The sequence below is a fragment of the Balearica regulorum genome, chromosome 24 (assembly GCF_011004875.1).
Source record: "Balearica regulorum gibbericeps isolate bBalReg1 chromosome 24, bBalReg1.pri, whole genome shotgun sequence".
Lineage (NCBI taxonomy): Eukaryota > Metazoa > Chordata > Aves > Gruiformes > Gruidae > Balearica > Balearica regulorum.
The window spans coordinates 6145349-6168118 of record NC_046207.1 but is presented as its reverse complement, the minus strand read 5'-3'; the positions used below and the strand labels follow the sequence as shown (position 1 = coordinate 6168118).

General features: G+C 47.3%; 1 protein-coding gene and 1 long non-coding RNA gene across 4 annotated transcripts; one reads left to right on the top strand and one right to left on the bottom strand.

Moving 5' to 3' along the window:
* Positions 1 to 208: 208 nt before the first annotated feature.
* LOC142604947 (uncharacterized) lies at positions 209 to 14644 on the bottom strand. Of its 3 annotated transcripts, none has more exons than XR_012838800.1 (4): positions 14545 to 14644; positions 4629 to 4694; positions 3280 to 3413; positions 209 to 439 (listed from the first exon to the last, which is right to left on the bottom strand). It is a non-coding gene; the product is annotated as an uncharacterized LOC142604947 (long non-coding RNA). The 3 variants fall into 3 exon arrangements; XR_012838799.1 differs by lacking the exon at positions 14545 to 14644 and adding an exon at positions 11232 to 12599; XR_012838801.1 differs by lacking the exon at positions 14545 to 14644 and adding an exon at positions 5043 to 5160.
* Positions 14645 to 16710: 2066 nt separating this feature from the next.
* HOXB9 (homeobox B9) lies at positions 16711 to 21107 on the top strand. The gene is made up of 2 exons (XM_075774858.1): positions 16711 to 17336; positions 20842 to 21107. The coding sequence occupies exons 1-2, from the start codon at positions 16829 to 16831 to the stop codon at positions 21075 to 21077; spliced, it is 744 nt and encodes a 247-aa protein (XP_075630973.1). The 5' UTR covers positions 16711 to 16828; the 3' UTR covers positions 21078 to 21107.
* The last annotated feature ends 1663 nt before the right edge of the window (positions 21108 to 22770 follow it).

Here is a 22770-nt window from a genome sequence, read left to right as displayed (position 1 = left end):
GTTTGGGGTCTTTTTTTCTGTATTTACAAGATTTAAACTTATGGTTTCCCAAATCTGTAAAATCCCACTCCTCCTTGGTTTTGTTTTTTTTTGCCTTTCCCCCTCCCCCATTGTCGTCCATTATTAGCTGTTTAAATCCGTGTATTTTTATATTTTTGAGAATGTGTCGCGAATATAGAACCAGATGCAACTGCAAAATATCTCCTACCGGTGTAAGCTTTAATAGATTTCCAACACCACCCCGTCCCCGCAGGCTCATTTCCAGAAAGGAAAGTATATTACAAGTGAATAAATTGGAGTAATAGATTCTACCGAAGCCCCAAATTTCCCCTTTCCTCCACGTTCGCAGTCCGAGCCGTTTTGGAAACGGTGCATCCAGCCATCGGAAACCCGCCGGTGCGTTGGGCTTTGGTTTCTTTTCTTCTTTGCAATGACAGCCCTGCAGAGGATTGTGCCACAAACCATCATTTTTCTTAAAGACAGAGTCAGAATTAATTCACGCTGATTGTTAAAGTGCCCTATGCGGCCGGGCATTTAATCCTCTGTATAAATCCTTTCTGAAGAGAGAGCAAGCGGGCTGTGCATCGTCCTCCTGGGAAACCCGGCTTTTCTCTGTGCTGGCCATGCCCCCAAGCAACCCCCAAACTGGGGGGACCCCCGCCCCCCGCCCCGGCTTTGCCAGCCCAGGAGGAGGGTCGCCATCCAGCCACCGGCCAAGAACTTGAATTCCTGCTGGAGGGGGTAGGAAAAAGGAGTTGGCTGAGTCAGAGCATGGGGGGTACACGGAGGGGGGCTGCTCTGCCTGCTTCCCCCCCCCCCACTCCTTGCGCAGCCTGACCAGGCCCACGCGTGTGCAGCGCCGCAGCCCGCGGGGCGTGGGTTTTCCGCAGGAACGGCCCTACCGTAGCTCCGGTTCGGCCCCGGGAAGGGCGAAGAGGGGCCTGGGAGGTGGGGGGAGCGTGTCCCCGGCCTTTGTGGTGGTCCAAGTCACCTCCTGGCTCATCCCTCCGTGGGTCTCGGCGCTACAGCAAGAAACCCCAGCCGGGAGATCGTCCTTTCCCTGAAAATTCCCCGCCCTTTCTGGAACCGATATCCGCTATTTAATGTTTGCCCCCCTCTGCACGTAGCGGTGTGCACCCTGCAGGCAAGGTGCACTGCAAGGAGGCAAAGGCTCCGATCCCAGCTTGCAAAAGCCGGGCTCGCTACGGGGAACTGGACGTCAACACTCCGCAGGACTCTTTCTCCTCTCTATTTTTTGTTTTTGGGAATGGGTTTTCATGCCTTGGCAGAGCCACAGGCTCCCGCTTCACCTCCGCAAAGGGCTTTCCCAAAATAACCCCCACCCCAAAAATAGGGAGGCTGGAAATAGAGGTGTGAGCAACTGCTTGGGAGCCGAGCGAGTGAGGAGGGGCGAGGGGAAAGGCAGCGGCAGCCGCAGGGCTTTATATTAAAAAATTCATCCCCCCCCCCCTGCAAAGCAATGAAGTTTCCCATTAAAACTGACACCAGGGGATGGTCTCGGCAGCCTCGGCCGCCCCGGATTGGTGAGCTCGCCTGCAGACGCGTTTTCTAACAGATAAGTCAATCGCCAGAGACCTCCCCCCCTTACCCCAAAATATCTTTTTTTGCGAAGCCCCAGCCCGCTCCTTCCCCTGGCAGCTCCGGGGCAGCGCCCCGCTCCCCCCGCCGCCTCTCCTCCCTCCCAGCCCTCCAACCCAGCTCAAGGCTTCCGATCGCAAAGTTGGGGGGAAGAGGGATGTGTGTCCCCCCGCACCTCCTTTGGGGACGGAAATGAGCGGGCAGCAGCCAGGGCTGGGGGTCCTGCCGCCTCTCTTCCACCCCGTCTAGGGTCTGTCCCCCCCGGGCAGCGCAGAAGAGCCCTGCCCGCCCCCCGTCCCCCCCACCGGGCACAGACGAGGAGAGTCCTGCCTGGGAGGAGAAGCTGGAACCCCCCCTGCCACCCCCCCGGCTCGGGAGGGCCATGCCGGAGAGCTGCTCCCCGGGGTCCCCGCTTTACCCACCGACCCCGCAGGTTCTCGGGTGCCTCTCGAGTCCCCCCCACCCCGGGCTGTGGCCGCCGCTCCCCGGGAAGGGGGCTCCGCGCCGGCTGGGGCACACGCTGCCGAGGGGGATTTTGAGGTGCCCGTTGTGCTGGAGACTGCTCATGGACCGGGGGGAAGTAAAAGAGAAGATAAAGTCCTTTTTTTTTCCTTTTTATTCCTCTTTTTTTTTTTTTTTTTTTTTTTTTTTTTTGGCGGCAGGAAGCTCCATCTTTAGACAGGTCTAAAGATGCTAAAACAGCACAAGAAGTCGAAGGTGGGTAAACCAAATCAATAAAAATTAAACTCGCCTCCCCCGGTTTATAGCAGAAGGCGGCAAACAAGCAGGAATTAGCGAGGAGCGGGGAAAGCCTGCAGTTTGCCGTCAAAACAGAGTGATTTTGTCTAGACAGGGGAGGGAAGGTGTTTGGGTTTTTTTTTTTTTCCCTTTGCTAAAAGAATGGCCCTTTGGTTAAAAATTAATTTACAGCACCCTCGCTCTCAAGTCAGACTAACGTTCAACCAGAAGGAGTCCCCCGGATTTTAAAAAAAAAAAAAAAAAAAAAAAAAAAAAAAAAAAAGGCAAAAACCTTAAAAACTAATATAAAATCAGCCGGAGCGGGGGAAGGTTTGCTGGGCTGTAACAAGTGGTGGAAGGATGCCTCTGCGAAGGAGAGGGCTGCCGTCATTTCTTTATTTCCCTGGTATTTTTAAGGGGGAGGGGAAGCGTTTGCTTTAAAAACCAAAAAAAAAAAAAAAAAAAAAAAAAAAGGAAAGAAAGAAAGAAAGAAAAAAAGGGAAAAGTCAAAGAGGAAAGGCACGGCCAGGTGAGTGAGTGCTGGAGTCGGCCTCGCCGGGAGACTGGAGAGGGAGGCGTTTGTCGTAACGTGTTGGTCTTTCATAATTTCCCACATGTAGCTTCCAGAGAATACTTTATCCTCCTCATCAGCTGCAGCCGTCTGGGTAGAAAACTGCTAGCCGGCTCTCTGGACGGGCGAGCACACTTCCTTATCTTCCCTCTTCTTTATTTTGTCATGATAACTTCGTGCTCCGTCTTCTAAGAACCCTCAAGCTCTCTTTTAAAACAGAGATCGGAGGCAAAGCCGCGTTCCTCGTATCCCTCCTTCTCCACTCGCCTGGTTTTCTGCTGGGAGTTTTGACTACTGATTTTTTAATCGTCTGTCCGACTCTTCATCATTAGCATCACTATCTATTTATCTGTTTGACTAAACCCACTAACCTGCGCCATGGACCCGGGGATTAGAGGCGGCCGCGTCGCAGCTCCAGCTCGCCGCAGAGAAATCCTGCTTGGCTCAAAGGCTGGAAAAGTCTTCTGGAATAAATCCCCCCATCTCAGCCTCTCCCAGCGCATACCTAGTTTAAAAAATAAATAAAAAACAATCCAACCCACTCTTTCTACTTACGTGGGTCTACCATTCGCACGATTTTCCTTTCTCCCTCCTTTTTTTTTTCCCTCTCTCTCTGCCGACTCTTAGAGCCCACCGGTGGGATGGGAAGGAAGGCTGCTTGCTAGACTTGAGACTAAAAGGTCATTTCGACAGGATTGCCAAGTCCACTTGCTGAGGGGACTCAGCCTTTTCATGTCGCCATGTGTTTCTCTCCGTCCGCATAAACTTGCGTCCGTCCGCAGCGATGCAGAGCTAGGAAAGCAGTTGTGCCATAATGAGGTACCTTTAAATTTAATTTCCTGTCCCTCCCCTGCTTTATGGATTTCTAATAACAATGTTGAAAACCAGAGAAGAAACCTATTAAAGTCTCCGGGACAGAGGGCTTATGTAAATAATTGAAGGATGCCAGGCTTAATTGAATTTCCCAACAAATGGATGGAATAGGAACAAATGGAGTATTTTGTTTTAAGGGACCGCCCGGTGTCGGATATATTTCTGTTGCTCATTTCCAGAGAATTTTTACCAGTATTGTTCCTTTTTTTTTTTTTTTTTCCCCCTCAACGGGAGAATTCCTGCAAAGATTTAAGTGTAATTCAAAATACTCCAAAATACAGCAATTGAAAGAATTCCTAAAAAGAAACGAAATCTCTCCTGAAAATTATTAAACCGAAGATTTTAGAAGTATGTTGCTGGCATGCGAATATACGGGGCAAAATAAATTCTCGCACGAGTTGTTGGACCTGTAAGGTCTTGGCAAAGCGAGAGGTTTCGTTCTGGAAGGTTAAATGCGCTTGACCGATCGATTTCTTGTCTGACCATCGGCTTGTCCGAATTATTTTGCTAATTTATTTTATTTAATGGGAGACAGGGTAACGTTTCTGACTCTTTTCGTACCTGTAAAAGTTACTTTTTAAGGTTAGCCCCCAACCCCTCCATGCGAAGCCTCTATTGCTAATGAAAGGAAGCCTTATTTGACTAACTTAGAAACTTTGCCTCATGTCTGGAGGCTAATTATTTTTTTCCCAAGCGAAGCAGCTCTCCTCTGTTCCCCGGTTTTGGAGGGTCCCGGACCCCGCGGCCGGGCCGGGCTGGGGCTGAGCTCAGCCCTGAGCCCGCAAAGGCACCTCCGGCATCTCCCGACACCCCAAATTAAATTCTGCTGCTGGGGGAAGGTGCTTACGTGCTTGCTCGCTGAGAGATGGCTTTTCGTCTTGCTTCTCTGCACCGTCTGGGTTTCCAGTTCGCCCTGCAAAGAAATAGGGAGTTATTACGAGGCGGGGGTGCGGGAGCTCCCGCCGCCTTTTCCTTCCTATTAATGGGGGTTTTCCTATTAATTGGAGTTTTCGAATTAATTAGAGTAGCGAAGGGAACTCCCCCCCCCCCCCCCCCGGGTTCTGCTTTTAAGCCCGGGGCTTTGCAGAGTTCGCTTTCCTTTAATTCGGGTAGTGGGTGCGCAGGGGAAGGGGCGCTGGGGGAACACGCGTGGGTCATTCCTTGGGGTTCCCTGCCCGGGACTAATGACTCCGTCTGATTGTGGGTCCATAAAATCCTCCGGCTCTCCCTGCGCGCAGGAGGAGCGCGGACGGCCGCGCACCGTGATTTCGGCCGAGGGGGGGGGGGGGACCCCGAAGATGGAAAAGCAAATCCTCCATCCGAACCCCCATGGGGAGGGCAGGAGGCCAGGCCGAGGGACTCCGACGGGCTCCCGTTTCGCCCCACTCGTGTCTCCCTTGCCCTGGATGAAAACTTGGGTTTTTTCCGCAGCAACAAGTAGCCGGGGCGGTGCCGCCCCCGGGGTTTTGCTTCTCCCCGCCGAGCCCGCAAACCCCGGCGAGGGGAACCGCAGCTGGAGCTGCCCCTGGCAGGGGTTTGGCCGTGGTTCAGCCGGCCCACGGTGCAGTCTCGCCCCTCACCTGGAGGCAGGAGACCCTCGCTCAGGGTTCCTCCTGCCCCTCGACACCCCGGGGCCGCGGCGAGGACCCCGCTGTCCTCCTCTGCGCCTGCCCATCGCCGTCGGGACCCCCCCCGGTCACCCCCACTCGGGGCCGTGGCAGCCCGTGTGCGTCGCACCCCTCCGCCCACCCGGAATTACTGGCGTAGCAAAGCTCTTTGCGTGCATCAAAAAGGCCCTACGGGGCTTCAGAGAAATGAGTTTGGGTTTGGGGTTTTTTTTTGTGTTTTAATGAGGCTTTCCTTAAGGCAGAAATATTAATTTAATTTTTATTCTAACGCTGTTTTCTCTCTTTGCTTTTCCCTCCTTTCACTTTAAAAAAAAAAAAAGAAAAAAAAAGGAAAACAAAAAAGAAAATAGTGAAAATGTTTGTCTTCTCCTTGGCCGAGGAACAAAAGCTGCACCCCCAGAGCTGGCAGCTGGCTCTGCGGAGCGCGGCCGGGCCGAGGGCGCTGCGGGTCCCGGCTCAGCCCGGCTCAGCCCGGCCAGCGAGCGCCGCCCCGAGGCCACGGGCCCCGCCGCCGCCTGGAGCGGGGAGACGCGCAGCGGGGCGGGCGGTGCTCCCAGCCCGCTCCTCCCGGGGACGAGCGGTTAAATACAGCCCCAGCCAGCGGAGGGGCGGTATTTATTATTTATTCCTCTTTTTAAAAAATTATTATTATTACCGGAGCTGTAATGATTCAGACATTCACGTAGGGTTTGTTTTTTTTTTTTTTTTTCAATGGGTGGTTAAGAAATATCACAGCGCAGTTTTGTGTGCGTTGCTGGTATGTCCTTTGGCCTGATGGATAGCTGGAGGAAAGAGAGAAAGAGCCCCCGCCGGACTGTTTCCCATTCACATCCAGGCCCTGCCATGTGGAGGGGGAGGGAAGGAGGAGGCTTTAAGGCCAACTTTTTAATCTTTTTCCTATAAATGCGACAAGCACCTCCCGTTTGTAACGTATTCTGCTTGGGAATATCCGCATGACTCCTATGGAGCGGACACCAAATACTCCCAAAGGCTAATGCTGACGAATGGAAACTGTGAAAAACAGCTCTGCCATAACCGTATTTTAATAAAAATGCCGCTTTGTGAAGATCTAAGTAAGTCACAAAGAAACCCGTAATGAGATCTTGAGATTCAATGCCATTTCCCTTGGATGATCTGTAATAGATTCTTCTATTATGTAAGAGTGTGTGTGTAATGGATACGTACACATATGTACATTTACTGATATATGCTCATGCAAACACTTGAAATCCCTCCCATCCCAGCCTATTAATTATTTTAGCACTTATTCCCCTGACAAGTAGAAGTTATCTTATAGCTGAGACATCCATTTACTGTCTAAGAGCTCTAACTTGTCTTTGACGTCTGAATTTAAAATGTCTTTTAAAACTTTAGCAACAGCCAGAAGGGGGGGAAAAAAAATCCCATTACCTTAAAATGTTATTCCAGCCCAAGAATTAAACCTAATACATCACCTACTTAGACTTGGGGTTCTTTTTCTTTTTTTTTTTTCTCTTTCCCCCCTTACTGTTATTTATTTTAAACCTAATCGTGAAATTAAATGGCACATGCGGTTTTGTTTTTCACGCTTATCTCGAGTGCTGTTCCTTATTTATGTATTCAATCTGCAATTTAGGGGCGGGGGGACGCTGCATTTCCAAGTTGCAGCAGTGAAAGCTCTGTTAAAATATATTCCTCCTGCCTGTTTTGTCTGAAAGAAAAAGCTTTTAGTAGGACGAGTTCAAGTGTGACCACGACTTTTGTTTTACAAATTGCATTGGCATAAAAAGTAAAGCAGTGGGTCTAGAGGGTTTTTTAAATCCTCTTTGTAGGAAATAGAAAATATTCGACAATTTTTAAAATTATTGTAGGTGTCGTAGGTGTAAGTATAGCAGATTGTATGTGTGCGTGGTCTGCAAACACATATCGCGTATGTGCTAGAGGTATGTAGTATTATAGGCCCCTCGTGTGTAAATACAACTGAAGTTTTGTAGTAAACTTTAAGTTCTTTCCCTTGGCAGGTTTGATTGAAACTCGAACCTGCCTATATTTGTATATCAAAAAGGAGAGAAAGAGAGAAATTATTAATCGTGAAATAGAAAAACGTAGATTAATTTCAAATTGTAGCCTATGCCAAAGATGCTGAATGACGATACTTTCCTCCCTCCTTGCATTTAGAGAGCTCTAACCTCGTACAAAATAAAAACGCAAACAAACCCCCAGGCTGTCAATATTCCCCCCCAAATACCCCCCTCCCTTCTATTCTCTTTCAAATTGGTGTTTGGTTTTTTCGGGGGGCGGTTGTTCTTTGTGGGTTTGTTTGTTTGTTTTCGGATTCCGCCCCGTCTCCCCGCTCGACCTGGTGTAAAGTGTTTGAAGTTCAACAACATGGCTAAGTTTTATTGTATTTCCGGTACAATAGATTTATATACCGTCCCATCCAGACTTTTAAAGGCTTTTCAAATGAAATGAAGCTAAGTTATAGTCAAGTTTCTGGCTCCTCCGTGCATCTCTTGAACTCGGAGGATTTGTTTCTCCAATGAACTTTTAAACTCCCCTAAACTCGCCCTTTCGGGACGGGGCTATCTCTGCCTATTGCCTTTCCAGCCTTTATTATTTCTTTTGCTCACCTCGTTTAGTTATTTAATCTACTTGAGGACAAATCCCCAGCTTACAAGGTAAGAGATTGACTTTATACTAAATATAAATATATATATAACTATACATATATAAATGTTTTGTGACTTCACCCGATGGGCTGGGGATGTATGGTCTTTTTTTTTTTCCCCTTCTCTCTCTCTCTTGGTTGTTCCCCCCCCCCCCCCCCAGTGGGAATTTTGGCTACTTTTTTTTTTTCTTCCCCCCCCCTGCCAAACTCCCCCCGCGGAAGTTGCTCGGAGCCCAGCAAAGCCCCCGGGGCCTGGCCGCCTCCCGGCCCCTCTCCTCAGCTTTAATTCTCCCTTTTATCATCACCCAGTCATTATTTTATAACACGCTTTTCCAGCGCGGGGAGCGCGTTGGAGGGAGGAAAGGACACAATAAGTTTCTCTGTGTTGCTATTTACACCTATAAAATAGTCACAATGACTCTTTTTTCCTCTTGCTTTAATTGATTTATATGTTCTTGACTTTTTTTTTTTCTTTTTCTTTAAATGAATCACACTATACTTGCTTTCAAGGGAGGAGAATATGAATTAATTGCTTTTTTTACGGAACTCACTGATTTGACTCTTATTCTCTGCGGAAAGTTAATCCAAACGCTGGCGGGTTTAGATTAAATAAATAAATAAATCTGGTAATAGTGTTTTAATACGAAGTCTTGATAAATCAAGATAAATCCTTTAAATTAGCTTTCCAGAGGAGGTGGGGGAAGAACTTTAGGAATTTTTGCGCTTTTTTATAGCTGCGATAATCGCTTGTTTCTCAAAGTCAATAGCATTTTACTGTTTCCTCTGGTCTATTTGTAAACTATTTGTAAAGTCCTGCAGGAGGGATCCGCTCCAGACACTGTACATAGGAAATCATTTGAATAGTTATTTCGTGCAATCGGAGGGGTTTTATTTCTTCTCTGAAAAGATCCTTTTGTTGCTTTTGTTTCCTAGCAACTGTTTTCTATTATAAAAGTTCAGATTGCAGATGATGTCAAACAAAATGGCCGCCCAGGCGCCTTTCTTGGGAATTTTAGCCTTTGACCCAAGGCTGAACTAGAACTGCTCTGTGAATTAGGTAGTTTCATGTTGTTGGGCTTTTAATTTTAAACACAAGAACATCAAACTACCTGATTTACTCCAGTTATCCTCCTCGGTCTTGTTTGCTGAGGGCAGTTGCCCCGGGAAGGATGGGGAAGGGGTGGCATCCCTGTACCCTCTTCCCCCCAGCCCCTGGAGCGCACCGGGCACGGAGCCGCCGGGTTCTGGTCCTGGTCCGGGTCCCGGTCCGGGTCCTGGTCCGGGTCCTGGTCCCGGTCCGGGTCCCCCCCGCCGCCCCCGGCTCAGCCCGCACCGCCGCCGGGCCCCAGCACCGGGCACCGCCGGGGCAGGGGTGATGGTTTCTTTGTTTAAATCCCCGTTTCAAGGACCTTTTGCGAGACAACGCAGTCACGCCCCGAATCATCAAGAGCTTATTAAAGGTCTAATTAGGCTGCGGCGCCTCTCAGAGGCTAAAATCCCCCTCCCCAGCGACAGGCAGCCCCGCGCTACCAAACCCCTCCGTGTGCGCAATAAAGTTTGTGTCTCGCATAAAAATATATACCTATAAATACACACACAGCTATAAAGAAACTTAAGTGTGCCTTATTTTAGTAGCTGTGATCTACGCCTCGGTGTAAAGGATATAAACGTGGGTTTAGGGAACACAAAAGAACTGTGTGCAGCTCGCGAGTTTAATCGTCCCCATTGATAAAATAAGTTTATTAAAGGCCCTGATGCACATCTCCGCAGCTCTTCACGTTTGTCGTTTCGCTGGCAATATTTATAGGGACCGGGATGGCCAGAGGGTCTCTGTGGCTTTTCTTACGGAGGTAAAAATGCCGGACTTAGCCATACGGGCTGGATATTAAATATTTAGTCACCGAGGAGCTCCTGCACCTCGTAGGAAATATGTTCACGTCTTTAGAGACCGATAAATGTCAAGCCGCGGTCTGTACGCACGTAACCGCGCATAGATGCGCGGCTAATGCTCATTGTTGGGCATCGGTCTGTAAGTTCATCAAATACAACATCTTCAGGCGAAACCTGGGCGAGGAGCAGGGCTGCGAAGTTCACGAAATAAAAGGGGTTAGGTGGTGTCAGAAATGCCCACAAGAGTTTCACCACATCCTTCCTCCGTATCTCAACGTGTTGCACGTGGGAATATGCTGATTTAAAAAGATACAACCCAAAACTATAAAAATCCGCGTGAGAAAGAGGGAAGCGGGGATTGTGCGTGTCAGAGCGTGTGCTCGGATGAAGTCCACCCGTTTCACTTTCTGCAAACTGGAAGCCCGTGGAGTTGTGTGTGTGCGTGTGTGTGAGAGAGCAATCAGCTCATGGAAGAGAATTTCCCTGCACTGGTGTTCCAAATACGCATAAAAACAAGTTTCACATGATCCAGGCCTGGGACTGGATCTCCCGTCGAGGTTTGAAGAATTAAACTTTGATACCATATCCAGGATCTAAACCACCATCTGCTGCTACTTTTTGTGGCCGAGGGGATTACTTGGATTTCAGGTTTTTTTCTCAGCTCGGAGTGTTAAAAGAAAACGAAAACAAACAAACAAAAAACTTGTATGGGTTTTAAACTGGTGCGTGCTTTATTCCCGAAACTGGTGATTCTGGTAGGCACGGTGCCTATCTCGCCTATAAAACAAACAGCCGCTCAAGGGGAGGAGAGGGAAAGTCAAACAGCGTAAAATAACTCGGAGTTTTCTACCTAACTCGCAAGCCCTGGGACTCCTTCCTTAGAAACAACGTGCTGCTTGTGCCCTAACTCAAAGCCCTTAAACGGAAAAGGACAATCTGGGAAAGTTAATCATAAACTATTCGGTAATAATGTCCCCATAGGCAACCACTAACCTGCCTTGTAAATGTCTGGGCTTCTGATTTTGATCTCCCTCCTACCCACGTAAATACAGGAAACAAGGGCCAGGGAGGAGATCGGGGGACACAGAGCTTGGAAAGATCAGAATCAGGCCGGGGGGGGCTGTATTGCTGCCTCCAAACGGGAATTGGGACTCATTTCCCAAGGGCTTTGGGAAGGGAGGAGGGCGCGGTGGGCAGGGGGTCCCGCCTGTCCCACAGGCACGGCTGCCTCTGGGGCGGTTTGTTTCCCTTCTTTTCCAAATTAGAAAGATAAGAGAGACCTTACCTGGAGAAGAAGCTGTGTGGGGACGGCTTAAAAAAAAAATTTAAAAAATTAAAAAATTATCCTCCGTGTAGTAATTGCCTGGTTCGCGACACGCTGCACATTTCTGCGCTTCCAGGCAAGGAGCAACAGCGATTAACGCAACAAATTTCCCCCAAGTTGCTCTCCTGCCAAGGTCCAGCCTGTCTGATATTGCCCCGACCCGGGATGAGTTTTAATTACGGGCAAAAGTGTTGTGAAAAGACCCTATCTGAAAGAAACTCCCCCTTTTATTTCACTGGGGCTCATGCTACGGGTTTTATGGAAACAATTCTATCGCAACTTAATTCTTGTACCTGTGCTTGTATTTTCCCACCCTCTTCCCCTGCCTTGAGTGGGAGCGACAGATTTCTCACCAGCACGGGCTGTTACTTCCCTTCCTCCCAGACTAATGCGATTTGGACGATTTTTTTTTTCTTTTTTTTTTTTTTTTTTTTTTTTTTTTTGAGGGGGGAAACACCAGTTCTATCGTAGTGACCCCAAAGCAGAGCCAGGGGAATCCGCAGCAGTTGCGGGGTGTAAAATCTGCAGCAGCCGGAGCAAGGCAGGAGCCCAGATATTTCATGGGAGCTGAATATTATTTCAAGGAGGGAGGCGAGGAGGGGGGGGGAACTAGTCTAATAGCCAGAATGTGGGTTCCCGAACAACAATCAAACTTTATTTTAACTTTCTCTCCTTCCAGCTTCCCTTTTCAAATGCACATACGCTTTTACTTTGCAGGGGATCTAAACGCTTTATTAACTGCTGAGATTACAAACCTCATTTGGAATTGGGGTTTTTAGCCAGAGTATACTTTCGGTCCCTGGAAAATTGCCCACATGTGTAACTTGTTTTTGCTTCTCTTCAGACAAGGAATTCCCCCCCCTCCTCCCTCCCTCCTCACCACTTACGGATTTTTAACAGACGGCAGCATTCAAACTGAGAGCTAGCACAGGAAATGGCAAAGGTAGATCCTTCGGCTTTTAGGCTACAGAAACTTATTTCACCTTTTTTTTTTTTTCTTAAGGTTTTACTCTTCAAGAGAGATTTTTTTGTTGCGCTTTCGTGCGTTTGGAGGGGTCTGTGACTGAAGTTTCTTTCATAACCTCTTAGACCTGCCTAAATGTATCATTCATAAATTATGTTTGCTTTATGCTGAGTTTTTATTTCTGTTTCCTGTCTCTTAAAAAAAAAAAAAAAAAGTTATTCGCTTGTTGTTGTTGTGATTATCACTATCATTATTATTAGTAGTATAATTTCGGAACGTTTTATATCGCCTAAAATAAACGCTCAGCCCTTTGAAGGCTGGGTTATCTCAGAATCTGGTCTCCAGACTCTCCATAGCCATGAAGTTCACTCTCAGCTTTTATCCTCTTTTAGCTTATCCTTATCGGTTTCCAAACCTAAACTGGAGAAGTAAATATGCCTAAAGTGATGCAGGTCACACCCCGACGCCGTGTCGGCCTCTTGGTGTAAAGACCCTGGTGAAACATCCCCGTCCTGCCCTGCCCGAGCATCAGGACGGGGGCAAAGCTCCGCACCCCCAGGTCTCCTCCACCAGGGATACAGAGGCAAAATCAGCTGGAAGAAGGTGCCAGTTCTAATAAATGATAACAACCGTCTTTAAAAAGTGATTAAATATGTTTCCGGTAAGAAAGGGCTCATCCGCTCTTTTTCTTTCTTATGCCAAAACTTGTAAATCAGTAAAAGGTGGCAACTGCACAGATTTAAAATCTGCATATTTTGAAAATATGTTATATTTGGTTGTTTTCAGCTTAGAAATGCCAACCCAAAGAGCTGTTTCTTAAGGATGGATTTTGGCAGCTGTGTGTTTCAGAGCACTATTTGGAAATGATTCCTTCTCTCCACAAACAATAAAGATTATTTATAAACAGTATCTGAGTTCAGAAGCTTCTGGCTTTCCATTGCAAGCTGACAGTACTCCGATTTTTTCCTCACAGCCAAATGCACTTGGTGCTGATTCTGAAAGCAGGAAAAAGTTTCCACTTCGGACTTTTTTTTTTTTTTAATAACTATTTCCAGTTCCACTTCCCTTTACCAACTCACAACAATCACATATCTAAAATTAATCTAGTTTGCAAACCGAGCAAAGCTCGCCCATCCTGTCTCCTCTCTCCCAAAGATTCATCCTTTTAGACTTTTAGACTCTGCTCCGAGGTCACTTTCTCCTTGACTTTTCCTTCTCCAAGATTTTTTTGCAAACAGAAGAGCTTTTCATGTAATTTCTGATGGGTTCTATTTGGGGCTCGAAAATATAAACGCCTATATAGTGTCACCCGAAGCAGGCAGCACTGCACGACATGGTCTCTCCAAGCGGGCAGACCTGGGATGAAGCTGTAGTTTCCCTTAAGCCCCTCTCAGAAAAGGCTACAAAGAGATGAGCTATGGGGATATGTATAAAAAATAAACTACTGAACAAACGGAAACCTCCAGAGGAGCAAAAGCAAATGGATTTTGCAGATCTTCTTGTGAGGTTTCCATTCACTAGGGATCTGAAAACCCTTGGTTTCTGCCTCACAGCCACACTCTAAGAGTCTTCTTGCTTTAAATTTATATACTACAGAAAATTATATACTCACATGCTGACATAGTTCATCATTATTTATAGGAGGCGCACTAGGATTTTTTTCCAAGAATATATTTATTACAGGTAAGACATGGCCAATCTATCTAGCAAACAGAGAACAGGTGTTTTGCTTCAATTAACGTTCAATAATTTCGTCTATACTTATTCAACACCCTGCTACCAACACGGCTGTTTATCCATCAGTTGTATAAACACATTTCCATGCGCCAAGCGAGTTTAATCTCCACAACACACTTAAATCAGCCCTTTCCTTTCCCAGGCTCTCATAACATTTGCAGAGTCCCTCCGAATCTCTGGTGAAACAGTCTGATTTTTAAAAATCATTTCTGAAAGGCAATAAAGCCGAGAAATATGACAATGTGAGCAACCAGCTCGTATTTCATGTCTGATGACACAGGGTCTTTTCATTTCAAAACCTCCCCAACTCTTAAGGAAGTTAAAAGGGGGGGGGAGACAGGAGATAGAAATACGAAAAGTTGGAAAAAGCAGGAATTTCCCCCCTCGTTTCACACAACCCCCTGATCCCGTGAGATGCACTGGAGAGAGCAGCGATCCTGCCCCACGCTGCTCACTAGTAGGGGATTTCTCTGCCTTCACCAATTTAAACGCGGAAAGGGTGAAGTGGAGTTACTTTGGATTACCCCCCCTGGAAAGGAGAGGAGAGTTTGCAGGTCAGTGGGGAGTACTCACCTGGTGACATTTACCCACGGCTGGCTTGGCAAGATCTTAGCCCAGAGCCTGGAGAGGGCTCCCCAACCACTCCTCAAACCTCACCTTGGCTGGAGCCTGCGGACTGAATCTGCTTTTCCAACACAGGGAGGATTTTGAGCTGGTTGAGGGGGTCTTGCTACCCTGATGGATGCAAAAATTAAAAATAAATCTGACCTCCGGCATTAAGCCCCGGCTCTCCTTGCCCATCATCCCGACCCTCTCGATTTTTTAAAATGAAAACGGACAGTTTCCTGATAGCGCCTCATTTAGAGGAGCTTTGGTCCTGGACATGGGGAAACGTGTCCCTCCATCAGGCTGCAGGGCAGATGCTCATGGAAAAGCACCGCTTATTGGAATAAGGGAAAATCTAAGGCTTTGGGTGTAAGGTTTTAAGCGCCTTCATGACCTTCCAGCATCAGTAAAACACCTCTGATAGCAATTCCACACATACGTTTTGTGTAGGCACGGACATATGGACACACACGCACACGCACTCTCACACAGGGAGAGAGAAATGCGAAATATATTTTTCCTTCATTTCAGACGGCTATTAGCATCCCTCAATGTTATTATTAGCCTGTTAATATAGACTTCCATCCCTATACACTTCAGGAAGGATTCGCGATGATTTATCATTCCTAGAAATCTCTTTGCCCTTCACTTTAAATATCCTTCAGTGTTGGGGTGAGAGGGAGAAGGGCGGAGGGGTAATAGATTAAAGGAGGCAAATTGATCCAGACTGTTACAGCTGAAGTCCAGAGAAACACTTTTGCCGTACTCATAGAGCGCACCTTTTCCTTAACCAACATTTACGATGCCACCGGACCATCTTGCAATAAACGGATTTATCGTCATAACTTGGTAAAACCGACCCCGTTACCCCGCGGCATTTGGGCCGGGAGCCGCACCGAGCTCTAACCCCGTGTCAATCACTCGCTTCGGTGGAAGGAAAAAAAAACACCCCGAAATCGTCGGGTTTTTGAAAACACGGGGAAAATGCAAGGGGGGAGGGGGGGGCATGTTGTTTGACACGCACACACACCGTGGGCACATACATGTGAGGTGTGAGGGGGGGCACGGTGACTGAAAACGCGAGGGATTCCTTTTTTGCCCCCTTTCTTTTCCACAGGCAATAAATTCAAGGCTATAAAAATCAAAGAAAGCTAATGTAAGTTTTATTAAACTATTTAACCATCACAAGTTTAAGGCATTCTGTAACAAAGCCGGATCAGTGGCGCACTGTATTTTACTAGCCTTGTAAAGTTAAATGAAGGCTTCTGATTTCAGCAATGTGGGAAACTATTTTAGCCCAAGCAATGCAACCCCGAGATTATGCCGCGAAACATGCTAACATATGTTCATATGCAGAGATATTATATATTTTATATATATATATAAGCATAAAGTCTAAGACAGGCTTTGCATGTATACAGGGGTTGTGGCTCGGTAGCTTGCTGGTCAAAGTTGCAATGCCAGTGACATTTTAAATTTCATATTTACCCACGTTATTTTACCATGTTAACAATACATTTTCCCATCCCAGCTGGTTAATTATTTATAACACCCTCCTCGCCAGTCTTGCTACCTAGATTCATCTTTTTCTTTACAAAACCGCATATGTGTGTGCATTTATGTACATATGCCCGTAATGCCCGCACATATACGTATGTATATGAAATCACGGCGCGGGGGGGGGGGGGGGGGGGCGGTTTGGTTTGTACTTATTCTCTGATTTTTTGCTACCGTACTCTGGAGCCCGAGTGGCAAAGAATACCTTTTATCTCTATTCCCCCATGACGGTTATTAAAGGCAAAGCGAGCACATCAGCATCTTTCTTTAAAAAAAAAAAAAAAAAAAAAAAAAAAAAAGGGTCCCCCCCTTCCGCACCCCCACCCCCCCAATATTTCAGGACCAAATCTGGGAAGGGATATTATCCCCAGCTCTGCCCGTTTGGTGGCTTTTCGAAACTCCTGACGTTTTGCAACATTGCATAAACATAAAACAATCCATCCTTGATATGGAATGCAAGGGCGGATGACAGCGCAGCGCAGCCCCCTCGGCTTCGATTGATTTACGCCGAGACTGACGCTTTATCAGGCACACGAAAAAAGTTTGACCAATCATTTCGCTGGGAGCTCACAACACAGCAGCCCAACTGTACTTTGTTGGCTGGGAAGTTGGAGAAGGGGGTAGAGTACAAATCTAGATCTGTCCTATATATTTTTTTCCCTTCATTGAACCGTGCTTTGTATGATGTCTGAGAATGTCCATTTCTGGGACTCTTAGCAATTATTATGTCGACTCTATTATAAGTCATGAAAGTGAAGACTCGCCTTCAGCTAAATTTTCATCTGGGCAATATACAAGTTCCAGGCAAGCTGGGCACAATGAGCATCTAGAATTCCCCTCCTGTAGTTTTCAGCCAAAACCTCCAGTTTTCAGCGCCTCCTGGACTCCTTTGAATCCACATTCTTCTGGTACCCTTCCTGCCGTCTACCATCCATATATTCAACATCAAAGCGTCCCATCTGATAGCAGGTATCTACGGAGCTGGCTGGATCCAGTACCCAGAGCAGAGAACCTCCCTGGGCAGGGATCTGTTAAGGCAGAGCCGCTGCTGGGCCGTCCCGGGGATGTCCATAAACAGGGAACACAGGAGTACAATTTAGAAACTTCTGCTGCAAGGGAAGGGATCGTTTCCAATCAAAGGCCCAGCTTCGAGGACAATAAAGTTTGTGAAGGAAGCGAAGACAAAGACAGGACAGATCAAAGTAAGTTATAAAAGTGAGGAAGTAAACAGTATAAAAGCTGGAGGAGGTGCAATAAAAGGGGACAATGCTGCGTAAAGTTTAAAATCAGGGCTTAAAGAAAACTCTCAGCTTGCTGATGCCAACCTAAGGGGAGAGGTGGGGAGGGGAGAGGGGTGGCATTGTCTCTGCCGGTAAATAAAAATAAAAATAAAAATGAGCGTTGTCTCTGAGCTTAAAGAGTCCAGAGCGGACAAAAGCTGGAGCGAGTCATCCTCTTTCCTACAGAGCGCTGGCTCCGGCAGCAGAGACCACTTTAGTAAGCGGGAGTAAATCTGCGCGGGTGCGGGCGGTGGGGAAGGGACGGGACGGGAAGGGACGGGAAGGGACGGGGGGAGCCAGTAAATGTCGGGGAGAAAGGCAGGGAAAGGGGAGCAGAGGGCGGCGGTCGGGGGAGAAAGAGAAAAAGGGGGGAAAGGGGAGAAATTACGGAGGAAAAGTTCACGTGGGGGAAGTAAACAGCAGCGGGGGCTTTTCCGTGCCCGCCGCTCCGGTGTACCCCGGCAGATGCGGGGACGGACTCGCTCCCCTCCTCTCGGGTTTTTGGTGGTGGTGTCTTCCCCCCCCCCTCCCCGTGTTTGTTTGTTTGTGTTTTTTAATTGTTTATTAAATGCAACGGTTCCGGGTATGAATATTTCAAAGCCATGCTCCTTCCTAGTGAAAAAAAAAAAAAAAACCCACAAAAAAAAAAGAGGGGGGGTGGTGTGCTTCCAACTTAATTAGCTTTTATTTGTAATGTAGCCAGATTGAGGAAACAGTTAAACTGCAGCATGTGCTTTTTCCGCGAGCTGGCTTGTCTTTTTTCCCCTGAAATATACATTAAAAAAAAATTCGCCTTGAAAATATTTAATAATACCATCGATAATGCTATTAATAACGCTATTATTAATAATAATGATAATAATTATTATTATAATAATAATGCAATGGCGTTTGAGTAAGAAAGAATCCATATCTTCCCCTCATGCCGAACCGGTTGGTACCTGGTTTCCATCTGAAAGGTAAACCGGAGCCAAAGCCCGAGCAGGAGGCAAAGAGAGAAACTTGGCTTCACCCCCACGGTAAATATTTTGCAGTGAAAGCCGAAGTTTTCCAAACCGGGAGAGGAGCAGCCCCCGCCGAGCGAAACTCCTCGGAGTCAGAGCAGGACGCACTGACACACTCATTCTTTTTCCCCTTGAATTAACTTCTATTTTCCACCCCCTCCCCGCAACGTGGAACAGCAACAGAGATTGCCATTGCAACCATACGATTAAAAATACAGTATATTCTCGCCCCTCATGATTTCCTCCCCTCCTTGTGCAGGATGTTCTGGTGACTTCCCCCCCCCCCCCCATCATTTAACTTGCACACAGACACACAGGCACACACACACTCACACACGCACAAAAAGAAACTCCTATTCTATTGTACTGGGCAGAGATCCAGAACAAACTGCAACCGTGAGGTGAATGATTTGGGAGAATTAAATATCCAGGTTCTGTGCTCAATGTCCCTGAAATTGAATATATAAAAATCTTGTCCAAGAAAATGTTATTAAGTTATAAGTAAGTGCAGGGACCCGCGCTAAGAGGATGCTGTGTGGTTTCTATGGCATGTGGTTACGACGCATATTTTGTTTTAAATAATAGTTTAATTTGGGCTGATGTTGAGAGCCTGCCAGGGCTGGAAGACGGAGCTGTTTTGCAGAAAGTACTCCCACCGATTTCCCTGACTCTTTCAATTTTTGAAAGTATTTTGCAATAATGAATCTCCGCCCTGTGTATGGCACAGGGATCTGTTAATTTATTTGCTGGATTTTAAAGAAAAGATGTGCCAGAACCTCTTCCCATTCGTTTTCCTGTTTGGGGATTTGTGTATAGCGAACAGATAAAGCAACATTCGCGTTTAAAATATCTTATATTTTAACGATCCAAGATATGACCAAAAAATAAACCCAAACCGAATAAAAATCTGTTATGAAGCAGAGCCCTCCATTGCCATTAAAGGATGGGTAGCAGGATTAACAGTATCAATTATTAACAGCTTTCTTCCTCTTTAATATTTAATTCTGCATATTAGATCAAGTCAATTACATTAAGGAAATAGCCGTGCAAATTTGTAAGAGGCAGTACTTACAGAGGAAGATTAACCGGATTATTTTTTAAAAATATTCAATATATTTCATTTTACGTAGAGGAAACGTCCTGATGGCGCGCGCGTGTGTGTGTATGTATATATTTATAATGGTCCATTGAATTGGTGTAAAGGTTTATGGCTTCAGTCATAATTTCAGAGGAGGCAAAGGAAATAAAATAGAAATACGTGGTCTGTCTATAACCCTTCGTTTTACTCTTTCCCGCCTCTCAGTTACCCAACGGTCAGCTCATATTTGCATGTGATTAGTAAATGCTCTATTATTTACCCTAAACCCACTTCACCTTTGGGTGCGACCTTCACCACCAGCGTGTCTGTGGGGGTGGTTTCTGCTCCCAAAATGTTGTTGTCCCCGTCGTCCCCCCCCCGGGCCCCCCCATACCCTGAATAAGCTAATTCCTGAAATGTCCTTTTTACAAACGATTCCCACGTAACTTCTCCCACACGCGAGGGTGACGGGCAGCCTGTTATTTATTTCTGTCTGCATTTGCAGCCCTGCAAATGTCCACGTCTCTGGGTAACACTGTCCAGATCTCCGGCAGCAGAGTCCATCCAGCCCTCAGAGGATGTTTATTGTATCGAGACCGTTTCTTGCCACATAGCAAAAAATAGGCAGGATTTATGAAAGGTTTCTCCAGATCTCCTCTCTCTGCCCTTTTCCTGCGCGATGTGTTTATAGGAGTAAATCTGTAGACACGTGGGAAAACACGTCTGAAAAAAAAAAAAAGGAAAAAAAAAAGGAAAAAAAAAGAAGTATATATAATTTTTGCATCGGTTTCTTTGTATATGTGGTGCATAACGTGCAGATGGGCGTTATGTAAATCTGTAGGTGCATGTGGGGGTTTACCTGGTCTGGATGGACCTGGGGAAAAGTGGGGGGAGTTCTGCCAGTGGCACGTGTGCACTCAAACATACGTGTGCGCACAGACACGTGTGTGCACCGTCACATGTGTGTGCAGAGACACGCGTGTGCACTGCCGTGCCCTGGGTGTGCGCACAGCCGTGGGTGTGCACAGACACAAGTCTCTGCCTACAGACGACGCAGGGTCGGCGGGTCCGGGGGGTCCCAGGCCCCCCCCCCCCCCGGGAGGGACGGGGTGCGCGTGCGGCGGTGTTTGGGGATCGGGCCCTCCCCCCATCTGGGCAGCCTGGGCTGGCCCTGGCGATCCCGTATGATTTTCATATGGCCGCTGCTGCTAACTCCTACGGCAGGGAGCATTTTTCACCCGGGCGTGCATATGCGTGTGTATAATCTTAATATTTGATGGCATGATTAAAACCTTCTGAGAAACACTCAAGCTGCATCGTATTGATCTTGCTGCTTTTCTTTCAGCCAACCCAGCTGCCAGCTGGCTTCACGCCCGTTCCTCCAGGAAAAAACGATGCCCTTACACCAAATACCAGACCCTGGAACTAGAGAAGGAGTTTTTATTCAATATGTACCTGACGAGGGACCGTAGACACGAAGTGGCCAGACTCCTCAACCTGAGTGAGAGACAAGTCAAAATCTGGTTTCAGAACCGAAGGATGAAAATGAAGAAAATGAACAAGGAACAGGGCAAAGAATGAAAAACAAAACAAAACAAAACAAACCCAAACCCAACCCCAAAGCCCAGAAAAGCGCCATCTCCCCCTTCCCCGCCCCGTCCCAGCCTCCGCGGCCGCGCACCCCCCCTGTAGTGCTGCCAAATCCCCCAAACACGCGGGGAAACCCTCCCCGTTTCCCATCTCCACCTTTGCATGCGAGATGTTGCTTATTATTCTCTTTTTATCTTCTTAGTATTGCCACATAGGAGGCAACTTAGCCAAAACTGCAGCTCCTTTTTGGGGACACACGCTGGGTTTTGTTTCTGTTCTCTTGTTTTCTTTCTCTATTTTTTTTTTTTCCTTTCTCTTTTCTTCTCCCTACAGTGTAACATAGACACAGGCTCCTGTCTGAGCAGCAGCTTTCTCTGCTTGCATTTTCTCCATGGAAAGCAAGACGGTAAACACAACCGGCCGCAAACCACCCCGGCCCAAGCCCCCACCAAACCTCGCTGTCTTTATCCACGTAAGGACAATGATTCCCTATAACGTTCACAACACCCCGGCGCACGCACACACGCACACACTCACTCGCACACTCACACTCACACTTTGAGGTGGCCAAGGAACCAGACGATTTAATTAAACTACTGCAAGACAGACACATTCGTAAGACTTGCGTTTGATTGCACCCAACAAATCATTTTCAATTCCCCAACTTTATACCGGGGTAGTCGGTTAATGACAGCCCAACTCCCAACCGCGCTGGGTTTCTCCCCCCCCCCCCTTTTTTTTTTTCTTTTTAGTTTGTTTTATTATGCGGGATTTTTTATTTGAATCGTGCCATGGCAGATATGTGACTTTGACCTGAAAGTTTAGTAGAATCTTTACAGGCAAACCTCCTCATCTGGTAGTTTTATACTGGGTCACTTGGAAGAGGAGAAAAGACGGGGAGGGAGGCGAGAGAGTGTGTGGGGGGCACTCTCAGAGCCGCATTGTAAATTATTTAGGAGAAAAAGGGGCGGAAGAACCCCTGCCAACTTATTCCTAACTTTTAGAGGAGAGGAAGAATGGGATTTTCTAGTTAAAAAACTACCTTAGTAGAGCTATAAGGGAGGGGAAGGTTGTGTTCTTAGTGCTAGCATATTTATAATTTATTGTGAATTGACTTTTCCTAAAGCAGTAGGCTGTTGCAGAGATAAAGTGCCAACCCTAGCCTGTGTGTATTTCTTCCCCCTCCTGTTTGCTGAGATGCTTTTAATACTTGAATGTCGGTGGGGTTTTGTTGGGGTGGGGTTTTGTTGGGGTTTTGGTTGTTGCTTGTTGGTTTGTTTTTTTGTGGGTTGTTGTTTTTTTGTTTTTTTTTTTTTTTTCCTCCGCCTGAAGCGAGCTCCCGGCATGTTTTCCCATTGCCACCCGCTTTCCCCCGGGGCCCGGTGCCTCCCCGGGGAAGGAGCCTCGTCCCGCGGGTGGCACAGGGGGATGCGGCGGCTCCGCGCTGCCCGCCCCCCCCCCGCCCCGCATCCTCAGCCTCATCCAGAAGAAGCGTTTAGAGTAACAAATATAGACCTTGCTGGTCTCATGTCATGCCGGCCGGAGCTGATTTCTCATCTGACAGATCCGCTGGAGGTTTCTCCAACCCGCCCGTGCGGGACTGGTTTCCCTTTATCTCTGTAAGACTTAACTTTGTTTTGGGAAAGGGGGGGGGGGGGGGGGGGGGGAGCGGGAGGGGGGGGCC